Source organism: Alligator mississippiensis, chromosome 5 (assembly GCF_030867095.1).
Source record: "Alligator mississippiensis isolate rAllMis1 chromosome 5, rAllMis1, whole genome shotgun sequence".
Taxonomy (NCBI): Eukaryota; Metazoa; Chordata; order Crocodylia; family Alligatoridae; genus Alligator; species Alligator mississippiensis.
In genome coordinates this window covers 33,607,195-33,622,941 of record NC_081828.1, presented here as the reverse complement: position 1 = coordinate 33,622,941, position 15,747 = coordinate 33,607,195, and the positions used below count along the sequence as shown (strand labels likewise).

At 41.2% G+C, this 15,747-nt stretch overlaps 1 protein-coding gene across 5 annotated transcripts in view; it reads right to left on the bottom strand.

Moving 5' to 3' along the window:
- The window catches only part of FNBP1L (formin binding protein 1 like), a 97,658-nt gene that overhangs the window by 43,241 nt on the left and 38,670 nt on the right, over nt 1–15,747 (bottom strand). For 3 of the 5 annotated variants that reach the window (XM_019479049.2, XM_019479046.2, XM_019479047.2), the window contains exon 2: nt 12,494–12,605. The exons of the other annotated variants lie outside the window; for them this stretch is intronic. In XM_019479049.2, coding sequence (XP_019334594.1) covers nt 12,494–12,598 — 105 coding nt within the window. In that variant the 5' untranslated portion in view covers nt 12,599–12,605. The remainder of the gene's footprint in view (nt 1–12,493; nt 12,606–15,747) is intronic. 5 annotated transcript variants of the gene reach the window in all.

The following is a 15,747-nucleotide window of genomic DNA, read 5'->3' as shown; positions in this document are numbered from 1 at the left end:
GCCACACTGGACATATCAAGACAGAGTCCGCTTTTACTCTAAATGCTTTGGTCACTTGAAATCAGACCTTTATCACTGTTTAAACAGTGGTCTGGTTTTCTTAGTGGTGGCTTTTTTCCGGCATTTAATTATCGCTGCTTGTAAGCAAAAAATACAACTTTCTCATAAGCCTTGCTCTTTTATATTCTGCTCTTGTTCTTTAATTGCTTTGACAACATTATCCTTCCATCCAAATGAAGCCCCAATAAGGTGCTTTTGGTGCAGAGCCAACAGTCAGTCATTAAAAGGACTTCCTTCAGTGAGCAGCAGAACAATGCCTTTGCTGTCCTAGTTAGGCTGCTTACTCCACTGCTCTGATTTGCTGCCAAGGTTTCACTAACATTCTGGAACAACAAACTGCTAATGTTTTAGAACACATAACCAAAGAGGATGTCTTTCCCATACTACAGAAACCAAGTAACAAACAAATCATTCAGAAATCAATCAATGAAAGTCAACTCCCTGCTACTGAGGCACTCAAAGGTGAATATGAATAAATGAGTAATAGCTTGCATGACCGTTACACTTTCCACCACTGACAAAAGAATCCTAACACACTAATTCCCCGCTGAAATGATTTTCCTAATTTGTTCATTTCACCTTTGTTCATCTGACTCTAGAAGCTGCATGCTCCAAGCAAGGCAAACTTGTTTTTCATCAGAGAGAAAAATTTTGCATAGAGCAAAACAAAACTTGCTGCAAGATAAGGTTCCAATATTTAAAAAATTAGCTTACAGAAAGTTCCATCCATCTGCACACCTTCAATGGCTCTATGAAGTATTACCTTTCCCATTTTAAAGATGGAGACACAAAGGTTCAGATTTCCCAAGCTGTCACAAGTCCTCTGTTAAGAGTTGGTGTAATAGAACTTAAACCTTGTGGGTTCAGCACAGAGCCTTAGCTCCAGGATTTTTCCTCTTCTAGCACACCCCTTCATTAAACATCATAAAACATCTGGAGTGCATGACACAAAGTTGATAAAGACACCCGTCCTTCACTAAACTAAAGAGAGACTGGGATCCACCCAGCAATGTTCCTCCACTCTGTCAGACTAGTGCACTAAATAAGACTGGAGTCCTGAGAGAACAATATGTGATACTGTAATCAATACTGCCAAACCAGCACATTCAAAACCAGTGAGCCAGGCCCAAAAGAAGATGCGACCGAACTTAACAACCATGAGGCTGTAAAAAATAAATAAATAAATAAATAAAAAGATTTTAGGCCCTGTTTAACAGAATCTTTAGGGAACGCTCAATTCACATTTTCCAGCTTTCTTCCATAAACTTGAGGCCTAAAATGTACTTTTAAAAACAGTTAAATAAAAAATGTTTATGAAATTATATGGTATCCAGAGCTGGGACTTTAGGAAAATGTCAAATATTGCTGGAGATGTAATAAAATCATGAGGGTGGGCAACAGTGTGATATTAAAGATCATTGTCATACACATGCAAAAAAAGGCAAAGTATAGGATGTGCAAGCAATCTTAACCTTTGCATTCTAACTTGTGTACTCTTTATACTGCAACTTTAACTTTTTTTTAAATATAGGATTTTTGTATGGGGGAAAAAAATGAATTCCATCCAGATTAATTATCTGACAGAAAACAGCAGTACACTCTCTGCTGCATAATACCATATTTATCCAACTAAGACAAGTTTTTTTCCCTGCATTCAACAGGGGAAATAAAAAGAAACCTCATCTTAGATTTGAGTACCAGGTCAGGGCAGGCAGCTGCTGCAGCTCTAACTCTGGCTTCTGACCCAGGGAGTATCATGTGGTACACAGTGGGGAGAGTGTAGGGGGAGCATAGGGAGAAGTGTGGGGGAGATTGCATTGTGCGGGGTGAGGAGAGCATGGGAGAGGTGGGGAAGTGCAAGGGAGCTCCTGCAGCTCTGGGCCTGACCCCAGCCCTGGGCTAAGGCTGGAACTGCTTCCACTGCCTTATTGAAGCTGGAGCCATCACATGCCCCATGCCAGGGGCTGAAGCCAGAGCCAAAGTCATTGCATAGGGTAAGCAGTAGCTGGGGGAAGAATAGGAGGGAATAGTGGCTGCGGGAGGGCAGGCACTGTGGGGAAGGAAGGCAAGTGTCATCTTAAATTCAAGGTTGTCTTAGAGCTAGGTAAATATGGCATGTGCAATCAGAGGGGCAGGAACACTTGAAGTCAGAGGTGTGATTGCAGCATGGACCTGAGCTAGATTTAATCTAGTCACCATGGTTTCACTGGTATCAGTACCAGGCTACCTAGATGAAATCTAGCTCAACTATGTTTGTACTTGCTGCAAATTACATTTCTGAATGCAGTACAGACACCCAGATGTCTCCTTTAGAGCAGTGGTGGCTCAATGTTTTGGCCCTGAGGGCTAGATGAATGGTGTGGGGCTAGTCTGCAGTCCAAGTTGGCCCCCTGTGCCAGGATCAGGATCCATGCTGCCCCTGCACACCTGGATTGGGCCCTGGGCCCCCTGCACACTGGGGTCAGGCCTCAGGTCTCTTCACTGGTTCTGCCCAGACCCATGTATCAGAATTAGGGCCCAGCGATGCATGCTGCCTCTGCCCACCCCTATATGCCTGGATTGGGGTCCCTGGAGTCCTGCATCACCTCTGCCCAGCCCCAGGCACTGGGATCAAGGCCCCAAGGCTGCACCACCCCCACACACCAGGATTGGTGCCTGGAGACCTGCACCCTCTCCACGCAGCTTCATGTGCCTTGAGCACGCTCCAGCGCCCCTCATGGTCTTCACCCTGCTCTGCACGCCGAGATTAACTGTTGCCAACAGGTGAAGCCCAATATTTCCTGAATAGGGACACTTGGATGTTGGACAAAAAATAAAAATATTCTTCCAAGAAGCTCTAAGGTATTTTTGAAGGAAAGAGACTCAGGAAAAACTATATATATATATAATAAGTTAAATGAATATAATAACTGTTCTGCAGTATTTGGGGGTTTTTTTGCTTTATGTTTTACAATTCCCTGTCTGAAGAAGCAGCTACTCTGAAGGGAATGGAGGTGCTGCAGACAGTGCACACAGCCACCAAGATCATACTAGAAGTCTTAAATTGCTCAGTGTTGATATACTGAGATGACCAAAGAACAACAAAGGGAATTCTATTCAGTCAGGAGGCCAGAGACTGTAGAGACTCAGTACAACACAGGGCTTCTAGGGTGGACAGTCTGGATATGGAAACTTGTCTGATATTCTCTTTTTTTTTAGCAAAGCCTTTTTAAAATGGGGTCACAGGTTTTATCATGATTCCCCAGCACCTTCCCAACAGGGGCAGGGGGAAGAGAAAGAGAAAGAGAGAGAGAGAGAGCACTTTTCAATTAAGATAAGAGTTTGCTTCCAATCCATGAAAATCTCCCTCACTACTTACCCTTAGAAGGGTAACCAAGAAATTATGAACAGTGGCATAGGTTGGATGCAACAAAAGGCAAAAACCATCAACAGTCATCATCTGGCAGAGATGAACTGATCACTGTTTTTCTAGAAAATGCCAAAACCTTTTATTATCTTTTAGTTTACTGATGTCTACATCTGTTTTGGATTAATTAATCCTTTAGTAATTGAGTTTCAAATACTATTAGGCTCTGAATAAATATGCTCTTACATACACAATTAAAATTTATTGTAAGTCTGAAACTTTTATTAAAACAAACTTAGATACACATGTAGTTTCCTTTCTAAAAAGTATGATAGTTACATTAACTATTAAAGCCTGGCATGAGTTAATGAAGAAAATACCTTAATAGCAATTTTTTTTCTACTGACTTCCCAAGACAAACATACATAACATAACACTGCATAATTACTGCTGTTTTTCCAGTAGCTCCCAAACTAATGAAACACTGTGCTTAACAGTCAAACATGTGTGTTGCAGAATTTTAATTAACACTGTACGTGACATTCTATTCTTAGGTTGCTCAGACCAGTTGATGGATGGCTCGAATAGAAGTTAGACTGCCCACTCACCAAATGGTATGCAGTTCAAAGCCTTAGTCATAAATGAAGTAAGTTCAGCATTCCATAGGTCCACGACATGTCTGTCTGCCGAATATTCAGTAGGGAGTATTTTAACTATCAACTAGCATAATACAATAATCATTGGGAAACATGGGTGTAAAATTTCAAGTAGTTTAGCTATCCATATATAAAATTAGGATTACTAGTGACTGATTTATATATGTACAAACTTCTTCCTCATTAGCAAATGGTGTAGTGATGAAAGTAACCAAATGGAAAGAGTGAATTCCAACTCGAGAGGTAGCAGTTCAGTATTATCCATGATGCTGCAGAGAATAAAACAAGCTTTTACTAGCTAGTGGCACTTTACTTTTTAAAATAAAAATATTTTCTATGTAAAATCATTCTCAATTTCAAACTTTCCACTTTTCAAGTGCCTTTAACAAGATTTGCAGGAGTATTGGTTGTAGCTGTATTGGTCTAAGGACACAGGCAGACAAACTTCTTTGTGTAGATGTGATATCTTTTATTAGACCAACTGAGTAGTTGGGAAAAAGTTCTTGGCAAGCTTTTGGGCACAAGCACCCTTCTTCAGGCATAGGCAGTCTCTGATGTTCTGATATCTCCAAGGAATGAAAGAAGCTAAAAGTGCAACATGATGTCAGTGAGAATGTAAATAGGTGAAATAAGGAATAATACAATGGGGAGAGATAGGAAAGGAGGGGAGAAAAGGGAGACTACTGTAGTTGAGTTCACCAAGATAGAAAAGAGGCAGTCTGTGAAAAAGTAAATAGCTGGAAATTAGGAAGACAAAGGGTAGAAAAGGAAGGAAGGGGAGGAAGGGCAGGAAAAAGCGTAAACAAGATTTGTTTTGAAGATCAAGTTGTCAGTGTGCCATTTCCTTTTTGAGGTGGTGATTGCTGGGTACTTCAGTGAAGAGGTCTGGGGCAGAAGCTTAAAACAGGAAGCTGAAAGGCAGAGGAGACTCTAGAGACTCTAGCAGAGATAAGTGAAGATTCCTGAACCTGAACTCAGCATCCTCCACACTGAAACTGAATCTCAATTTACTGTAGCATAAGCCTTGAATGACAATCAAGAGAAAAAGACAGAAAAACGGAAGGCTCAGCAGAGAATGCCACAGCATCAGCAAAAATCCTTCCCTTTCCAGGAGCTATCAGCCTACCTTATGATGTACTTGCCACCCACTGAACAACAGGGCTCATTCTCTTTCTGGCAATTTACAGCTCTTCAGTTTATCCCACAACAATTGTTTACATTATTTGAGTACACACCTGCAATTACTCAGGTCCAGATTTTTAAAAAGTGCCTAACTTCAATCATGCTTAAAACTTTTACTGATATTGTAAGCTGGGGCCCAGGCACTCTGTAATGCAGAAGTACCAAACTCTGTGGCAAAAGCACTTACATTTTCCAGTAATGCTAATTTATAAATGTACTCTGTTACCAAGAAATATTGCTTTTTCCCATTCCCATCGCAACAAAAAAACAACTCATGCCACACAGCTATGGGTTACAGCTGAAAACAGTATAGGCATAACATTATTTGATGAGTATTTACTAGCATGATTACTTGCAAGGATGTCTTTGGTGATGCTCAGCTCAGATCCTACACTGCTGTCCAAGCAACTGCAACTTAATTCACAGCCTCCTTCCAATCGCATCAGTGAAGGAAGGTGCTTGTAGCAAGTTTAAAAAACATTTTCCTGACTTTTCAATCCTTAGCTGCTGCACTGTCCATAGATTCTAGGGTCCTTTCTCATTTTCTCATCTGACCTCTTTCAAAACACTAGGCAGAAAACTCATCCCAGCAATCTCTGAGTCAAGCACATATTTTTGTATCTTTGAGAAAAAAAACTTTTACCTATCTTTAGGTGAAGACTTTAAAGTAAAAGAGGATCTACCACGTTGCTGTACAAGTTGTTCCACTGCTTAGTTACTCTTGGAGATCAAAGAAATCATGCCTTACTCTAAACAAAACTTTTCTGACTTCCATTTGCAACTACTGAATCTTATCTTTTTCTGATAGATTAAGGAACCGGATATAACAAAAAACATCTTTTCCCTCTACAATTAAATGTAGGGCATGATCAAACCACGTCAATCTTCTTTTGGATAAACTAAATAGAAAGCATTTCTTAAGTTTCTCCATCAAAAGACAGGTTTCCCAGACCCAGCCTTATTCTTGCAGTTCTATTCTTAACCCTTTCCAACTTTTCAGCCTTCTTTTTGAAGCAGAATTGGACAACATATTCCAATAATAGTCTTACAAAAAGCCACAGAGAGGTAATGCCATCTTCCTACTTCTACTTGATGTTTCCCTGCAATATTGCACTAATCCTCTTTCCTATAGCATCATATCAGGAGTTCATGTTCAATTAGTTATCTGCCATGACTCTAAAGATTTTTTCCAGTGTCATTAAATGTATACAGCCTTCACTTGTGTGACCTACATTCTTCCTAGATTTATGACTGAATTTGTCTGTGTAAAATCGTATGTTGCTCAAATGGACCACCTTCACAAGTGATCCAGGGTGATATGGCTGACTGACCTGCATCTCTCATTATTTACTTTCCAGAGTTTGACCTCTACGAATTTTATCAATAACTATTTCATATTTTCTTCCAGATATCTGATAATATATGAACAAAACTGAGTCAAGAAAAACATCTCTGTGGGGACCCCAAATGAAACATCCATAGTGGATGTCAACTTTTGCGATTTATCAATTGGTCAGTTTTAATCCATTTACTATGAACTACACTGATTTTGTGCAGTACTAATTTTCCTTAATTAAAGGAGATCGTCAGGCAGAAGTATAAGTCAAGTTCTTATAGAAATGTAAGTGCCTTGTATACATCAAGTGACCTTTATCAACTAACCTTGCTTGTCATCGAACAAATCTATTTAGTTTCATAAGACATATTTTCAACAGAACTGGTTATGCTATTAGCCTTTAATTCTTTACTGACTTGATCCCATATCAGTCTTTATTTTACCAGCTTATAGTTATTCAGGTCTTTCTGTCTTCCCTTTTGAAATACTGACACAACATTAGTTTTCTTCCAGTTCTTTGTTCTCCAGGCTGCCTAGTTTGCCAGCCCAAATTTCCAAGTCAGGAAGGGGAAGATTGCAAGCAAGATTCCAGCTCTTGCTTCCTAACTCAGCACAGAGAGCTTTCACTATGATCCAATGAACCCACCCATGTGGAGAAAGATGAAAAACCTTAAGCAGCTTCAAGCATAGGGGCAGGCAATTATTTCAGGTGAAAGGCCGCTTACTGAGTTTTGGCAAGTCATCAAGGGCCACATGACAGGCAGCCAGGGGCAGACAAATATTAATTTTCTAAATTTTTTAGGGGCCCCATGAGCCAGATAGAATGGCCTGGAGGGCTGCATCTGGCCCGAGGGTCACATTTTGCCCAGCCCTGTAGCAGCTCCTTAGCAAGCAAGGAGAGAAAATACTGGTTTCGTGAGTATGGCAAATGTTCACTCAATGATAGAAATGCTGTGTTTCATGGCATCTTAGGGAAAAATGCCTAAGTATGCAATTACAGAATCATGAAGTCTGTGGGACCCCAACTGAAATGAATGGAGCCCATCTCAAGGCTCCTGCATCAGGTTTTCTGCAAAGAACAGCCAGATGGCACTGAACTGGTTCACTTTCAATTCAGGTTTGTCATATTCTTACATAAGGATTAAAAATAGATGTATATACTTTAATACAATCAAAGGACTGTGCCCTGCAGTCTGACCCAAGGAGATGCATTCAACAACTGAATTACAGATTATGCTAATAAACTCTATACTAGTACAAATTAGGAGTTACAACACCATACTTCACACCTGGCTTTATTCTTATCAAACTATTTCTTCTGAGGAAAGATGAACTACTGAAACTGTTCAGTAAATGTTTGTGGAGAGGATAAAATTATGCAGCCATTTTGATATCAACTCTTAAAGTCCAAATTCTTTACCAGATGATTTTATGGAAGCCAACTCTCTCCAGGTATGTTTGTTTTAAGCTTGCAACATTTTGTGAAGAGCTGTCAAGTCTGCCACAGTCACAGATTTAAAATATTGATTGCAAATGGATCTCTGAGATGTAAACAAAATATTAATAATATAGTAAAATATGTTGTACCTTAGTTTTTTTCTTAATACCCTGCAGGACAGATTAGGCTATGATTAAGATTAATATAATGCATTCTAATTAAAATTTAATCTATTGTAATGATACATTTCCATTTTCTTGCTCTTTGAATCCCCTTCTAATTGTTTTTCCATCTTCTCCTTTATCTTTTCTATCCTAGTCTAAATGCTTCTGTATTTGACTAATTGCTTTATTATTTTTCTCTCTTCCTGGCTGTTTATTTTCATAATTACAATTTGGTATTCTGAGCTCTCTTTTGTGCAGTAAGCCACTTTTGATGGAGCTAGCTGGATGTTTTCTGTTTGGAACATGTTGAGTATTTTATAGCCGAAACTCAACTAAGGATTGTATTTATAGAACAGGGAGAAAGTAATTTTGTCTCTTGTTTTCTAGGAACTTTGATTTGTAGGCTCAAAACACTCATCAGCAAATTGTATATTTATCTCTGGAAAGCAGAGCAAGTACTGTTGTTCATGCTAAATTCAGTTCCCAAAACTGGACATTATGACTGATTCTGAAGTACCAATAAGGTAGAAATGGATTTCTTGCCACAGGTGTCTTCTATTATGTTATCTGAGTTAAACAGAAACAAACAGAGCAGGGATACAGAAGAAAATTGGTAATGGATGGATAAAAATGGTGGGAAGTAGGTAAAACACACACAAAAAACTAACTGGAAGAGAGTTTAGTACAAATGAAATGAAAAATTAGCAGCATCTGATGACATACGCAAATACTAATTTCAGACAGATAATTCAACTCAGATTCAATGCGACAAGTCAAAATATTTTAAAGAAAAAAAACTTGCGTATGCACACACACCATGAAATAAAACGTTGTTTTAATATACGGAATCAAACATTCCTATACCTTATGATGTATGATGCTTACATCTGTGTAATAATAAACTACATAAATCCCAAGCAAGTTAGGAAATATTTAAGGGGCTGCTGAAAGCACAGTCATCCCCACCTCTGTGGCTCCTGGGACAGGTATTAGCTTGCAAGAAGAAGGTTGAAAGCCATAGCTTTAGTTCAGCTGGAAACCAGCTACTGAAGAAGACTAACTTATCAGAGCTTTTGCAGAAAAGGTAGAGCTGGCAGGAAAGGACTGCCTTGTTTGGCTACCAACAGTTGAACCGATGCAGTGGAAGCACTTGTTTTCTTGGTACTTTTCAGAGTATAGGTGGGGCACAGCCCTGTCTGAAGACTAAGCCCATAAGGGGTGTAAGAGTTTGTCCAGTTTTTATATTGGACTTTGACTAGCCTGGAAGGGGTGCAACTCTTCTGGGATAAACACAGAAAATTTAGGTCATATCACCTTGAAAAATGTAGCTTGAGAAGATCAGCTGAAAGACCAGGAGGAGGCTGCAGGAAGTAACACACATTGACTTGCCAGAAAAGGGTGCAATCACAATTTGGCTTGCATCTGGAAAGTTAACTGAGACACTACCATCTTCCTAAATCTGCAGACAGATCCCCTTGTGTCTCTTCTACTGCTTTCCATAGCTGCAGTGGATTGAAGATTGACTAGTCCTGTCAGATTTTGCTTCTGCAACTGAGAACCCAGTATGCAACAGTGAAACTGAAAACTAGGTCAAGTGCTCTGCCTTATAACAATAATGACAGTTTTAACCTGATCTAATAGCAGGACTATTCCAAAACTAAAAGGTAAGGAATTATTGTAATACCCTCAATTCTCCAGATGGATATCTCTATCTTCCCCTCTTTTCCAGCAGTGAGAGGGGATTAAGAGGCTTGAAAGTTTTCAGACCCCTATTCAATTTAAGTCCTTAAAGATCAGAGACTAGCAACTTGGTATGAATTCTAGCACAAATATCTTAGCCCTTTCTAGCAATTTGGGGCAGGATTTGGCTTCTCACATAGGTGCTGCTCCTGGACCACAAAGGCCATCATTTCCCTAATGACTAATTGTGAGAGTGAGAATACTGATGTGTAGGTAGGTTCATGTTAATGGGTTTATTATCCTTTTAAAAGTGAGATTTTATAAATCCAGGGTGGGAGGGGGAACCTGGGACTTAAACTACAAGGCTAAATGTAGAGTGCCCTGCTAAAGAAAATGGAAAGAGACTGCATAAAGATCTGAAAGAGGAGAGAGAGGGGAAAAATACAAGTAGATGACTCTTCAATAATGCACTGTAATCTAGTCTGAGAAAGTAGAGTGAAGTGAGAGAGAAAGATATGGAGCTAGCAAGAGAGACTCATGAAGTACATTTAGAACAAGAGCCGTAATAATACTACCCGACAAATTTATTCCTAGAGAGTAGGCAATCCTAACAAAATGTTCTCATTCATGTTTGAGGAACCCAGAAACAGGTGCGGTAAGTACCACAGAAAAGCCCATCAGGAAATTAATAATTATGTCTTCAGAGCAGGGTTTAGCTAGCCCAGTTATTCAGGGGGCTGCAGTGTCAAAAATACTCTGATGTGTGTTGTGGTCTTTAGTTCTTTGCAGCAGAACAGTTGATCCATTTTTTCTTTTGTAATGCAAAACAAGTGAAAGCTAATAGCTGGCGTTTTCCAAGGGGTTCTTTGAGTCTAATGAGGTGTACCTCGAGTCTAAAAAAGGTGAGAACCAGCAGGCTAGCATTTAATAAAAAAGTCATGGGAGCTTAGACACTAATCACGAGAAGACAAAACTATTGAATCACCATTCAATAAGTACCCTACATCTTACTGAGACTCCAGTCCTGTGGAAATATAGAATGTGATAATGGAATTACAGACTGTACCCTAATGCATCTGCACAAGGAGACTGAATTCCCAAGGGGCCTCAATACTGATATTTTTAAACAGCTGACTGACTGAACCTTGCAACATTACCACGTTTACTTGAATCCAAGACACGGTATTTTCTTCCATTCAAAATGCAGGGGGGGGACGACACCATCATCTTGGATTCAAGTACAGGGCTGTGCCAGGACCAGAGCTGCTGCTGCTGCCTGGCTGGGGCCAGGATGGCTTATGTTGCAAAGGAGTGCAGAAGAAATCATATGGTAAAGGGGGAAGAAGTGGGGGTGGGCATACACAGTACCAGGGGGAGGAAGATGGAAGGGAACATGAGGAAAACCATATAGTAGCAAGGCAGCTACTGTAGCTGCATCTCCGGGTCTGGTCCTGACTTTGGTCCATCCTAGCAGAGCTGCTGCTGCTGCTGCTGCTGCTGCTAGGATGGACCAAAGCCAGAGTCATCATGTACTCCGTGCCCTGGGCCAGAAATAGAGCCAGAACCACCAAATAGGGTAAATGATTGCAGGAAGGGGCAGGTGGTAAAGGCAGCGAATGGCTGGGGGGGAAGAGTATAGGCCCTGGGGGGTGGCAAAGGGAAGGAGTTGGGCTGCCTAACCCCTGCCACAATGGCACACATTTAAAATGACCCTCCAAATAATTAGGTTCTGTGCATGGAAAATTATAACAAATATATAATTTTCTACGTACAGAATCTAATTATTGAGTTGTCTTAAATTCAAAGTCATTTTGGATTTGGGCAAATACAATAATGTTCTTAGCAGTTTTTGTAATTTCCTAGGCTCTAAATAAAATAAACTATACAAATTGGTGCAGTTGGGACCTTTCTATTCCCCACAGTGATATATCACTTGTGCTCTAGTATAGTAAGATACAGAATCAGTAGGTTACCATCCTTTGCAGATCAGTATTAAAGGGAGATGGCACAGTGTGCCAGTAGATTTCACACACATTCTCTGAAAGCAGAGAATATCTTGGGCTGAATTTCAGGCTCTAGGAGGGGATTGGAATCTACTGACGAATTTACAGAGCTTGAAGACAGAAGAGACCAAATCACTTAGTCTGAACTCTAGCATATTGTAAAGGACTGAATTTCACCCAGCTACCTTTGAACTGAACCAAACAGCTGCTTTCACAAAAGTATCCAGAAAGGTAGCCAGTCTTAACTGTCTGCTGATGTCTTCAAATCCACACTTCATGTGGCACTTTTTTAATGGTTAGCCACCCTATCTGTTAACGTTCTTATTACCCATTTGAATTTGTCTGGCCATTAGCTCTTGTACTCACTGGGTACATCTACACAAGATTTTTTACTGTCCAGTAAACTAATCTACTGTGCAGTAAAGCTTAACCATCTATACATGCACAGCATTTACTGCTCAGTGAATCAGTTTACTGCACGGTTGGCTACTACCGGTATATACAGGTAATAAAGCAAATTGCTCCTGGTCAGCCCAGGCTGCAGGGGGCGGAGGAACTTTTTCATCCCCCAGGCAGCTGCCTGCCTCTCAGCCCCCTGCCCCAGTCAGCAGAAGGAGGGTGGTCTTACCTGCCCTGAATGTTCTTGGCACCTGGCTCCTTCAGCTGGGCAGCGCACAGGGCTGCAGCTGGAGTGTGTGATCTTGCCACAGGCCCTCCTAGTCCAACCCCACATGTTCTTCCTGGAAAGAAAAGGGCATTAGGAAAGTCCCACCTGCCCAGAATGCCTGTTTCCAGGAGGAGTATGCAAGGTCAGACTGGTAAAGACAGTGGAAAAGGTGTGCACTCCAGCTACAGCCACTTCCCAGCTGCCTCCACAGGAGGCACACAAGGCAGTTCCACCTGGCCACAATGGCACCCACAATGCAGCACCCCTGAAAGGGTCTCACAGCACCCCAGTTGAGAACCAATGCAGTAGACTGTATGGAAACTATTCTCCTAGATGCGTATTTACATCATTCTCAACCTTCTAGTATGAGCTACCTTTATCAAGGTAATGAAACAAACCAAGCGGACTCCAATTGAAATTCTGACTCGCATTACTGCGTGAAGTTACTAATTAACATTACTGTGCAGATGGCTTCACTAGCAAGTACATACTCTTACCTATTACAGTGAAAGCCTCTTAAGATAGACTAATCAGACAAAGCCTGATTTGTCTTATCCCACAATGTTCATTTTAAGTAGATGGAGTTTCCTAAGCAGGCAGTTACTTTCAGAAAAGGAAGCTGAAAAGACGAGAGAAATTTAGCATTTTTATTGGATTTCCTAGTGTTTGCCAGCTGAAGGTAAAATAAGCAAGACTGACCTGTAGGGTTTTATAGACTGTTGATTTTGAAAAGGAATTAAATCCTCCAAAATTTATGAGATACGATAATACAGTCCTAACTGCTTCTTTGGAGCCATTTTACAGCCTGGTGTGGAAACAGCTACACAATTAGACTATCCACTAGAGAATTCAGTTATTGCTTAGGAAAGCTTTTTGGAAAATATCCTATGCTGATTTTGAAAGTTTTAACTGTACAAAAATGCAAAAGATGATGGACTACACATCAAGGACTAACTGTTCAACACTTTTTCAAATTTGCATTAAACTACATAAGAAAGTGAACCCAATATCCTACCCCCACCCCCCAGAGCCTTATCCAGTTTCACAGAATCATAGAAATCATAAAAAATTAGAGTTGGAAGGGACTGGAGGTCATTTAGTGTCTGGAGATCATTTAGTTCAAACCCCTGCTCAAAGCAGGACCATCTCCCTGGACAGACTCGCGAAGCGGGTGGACCTCAACCTGATGTCGTTTAATACGGAGAAATGTAAAGCGCTCCATCTAGGGAGAAATAATCCACAATACACTTATATGCTTGGCAGTGCTACGCTGGCTAGCACCACATCTGAGCAAGACCTGGGTATCATGACAGACAACAAAATGAACATGAGCCACCAATGCGATGCTGTAGCTGGCAGAGCTAATCAAACACTGGCATGCATCTACCAAGACATCTCAAGCAAGGCTAAAGATGTCATCCTCCCTCTCTACTCAGCCTTGGTGAGACTGCAGCTGGTGTTCTGCATCCAGTTCTTGGTGCTGCACTTCAGGAAGGATGTCAAGAAGCGAGAGAGTCCAAATCAGGGCCACGTGCATGATTAGAGGCCTAGAGACCAGGACATACGAGGAGAGGCCGAAAGACTTGGGACTGTTCAGCCTGGAGGAGAGAAGACTCAGAGGGGAATTGGTGGCAACCTATAAGTATATCAAGGGTGTACATCAGGGCCTGGGGAAGCATCTGTTCACCAAGGCCCCCCAGGGGAGGACAAAAAATAATGGGCAAAAGCTGATTGAGGATCGCTTCAGGCTAGACATAAGGAAACACTTCTTTACAAGTAAAGTGTTGAGGGTTTGGAACAGGCTCCCCCCAGATCTTGTACAGTTATCTACCCTAGTGATCTTCAAAAAGCATCTTGATGCCCACCTTGCTGACCCCAGCAAGGTGCTTTCCTGCCCAAGTGCAGGGGGGCTGAACCTGATGATCTGCAAGGTCCCTTCCAGACCCTAACAACCATGAAACTATAAAATTATATCATATCACTGAAGGTTTTGTCTAGCCATGTCTTAAAAACCTCCAAGGCTGAAGATTCCACCAACTCTCTGGGTAACCTGTTCCAGTGTTTTACCTGTTCCCAATGAGAAACTTCTTTCTAATATCCAACCCAAACTTCCCTTAATGCAACTGGAGCCCATTGCTCCTTGTTCTGTTATCTGCCACCACTGAGAACACTTTACCAAGTTGCTTACGGCCATCAGAACATCTGACAAAAAAATAACATGCCGAGGTGCAGTCTGACATTCAGGAAACCCAGTGGACCAAAAGAAATATTTTTTTACTTGACAAACTTGTGGAAGTTAAAGAAATCATGCTTAGAGACTACTCCAAGAACTAGCAAACACCATTCAGATGATTTTTTTCAAAAATACTCTGTGCTGGCCTTATTCTTTGCCTCCCAAAAGAAATGTTAGGGTCTTCAATGGGAGCAGACTAGTCAGTATGAATCCTCTGGAACTGGCATAACAGGGCAGTTCTACACCCTTGATGTCAGCACATGAGGCAGAAGCCATAGCAGGCTACCAGCAGCAATGGCTGGGCAGGCTGCACAACAGCTGCTATTCTGCATTCACTCCCACCCCTACAATTTGGTGCCTAGATCGCCCCACCTTAGTTAATCCATTGCTTTAGAAAAAAACAAGTTAAAAAAAAAATAACAGTCATTACCAAAGGTCTAACCCAGGGGTGGGCAAAATGTGGCCCATGGGCCAGATACAGCCCACCAACCCATTCTATCTGGCCCACAGGGCCCTTAAAAATGTAGAAAATTAATATTTATCTGCCCCTGGCTGCCTGTCATGCAGCCCTCAATGTCTAGCCAAAACTCAGTAAGTGGCCCTCCACCCGAAATAACTGCCTGCCCCGGTCTAATCAGACCTCAGCCTAATGGTCCATCAGCCAACAGGCACACAAGAGTTCTGACCAGCACTGTATCAGATGTCTATTAAGTCCCCAGCCTGAATGGTCAGGTACCCCCTTTTTAAAGATGCGTTGACTGGAGCAGTGATTCTCACACAGGGTGCTGTGACCCTAGGCTGCCTTGAGATCCTTCAAGGATGCCATGAGGTGTCATACAATGTTAGCATTGTTAGATTTACAAATATGATTCATACGATAATAAACCCAGAGATTTCGAACAGAAATCCATTGCTGCAGTCTCTTTTGAGTTCACTGCAGCAGAAAAACTGCTCTACTATTTTTCTACAGGCAAAAAAAAAA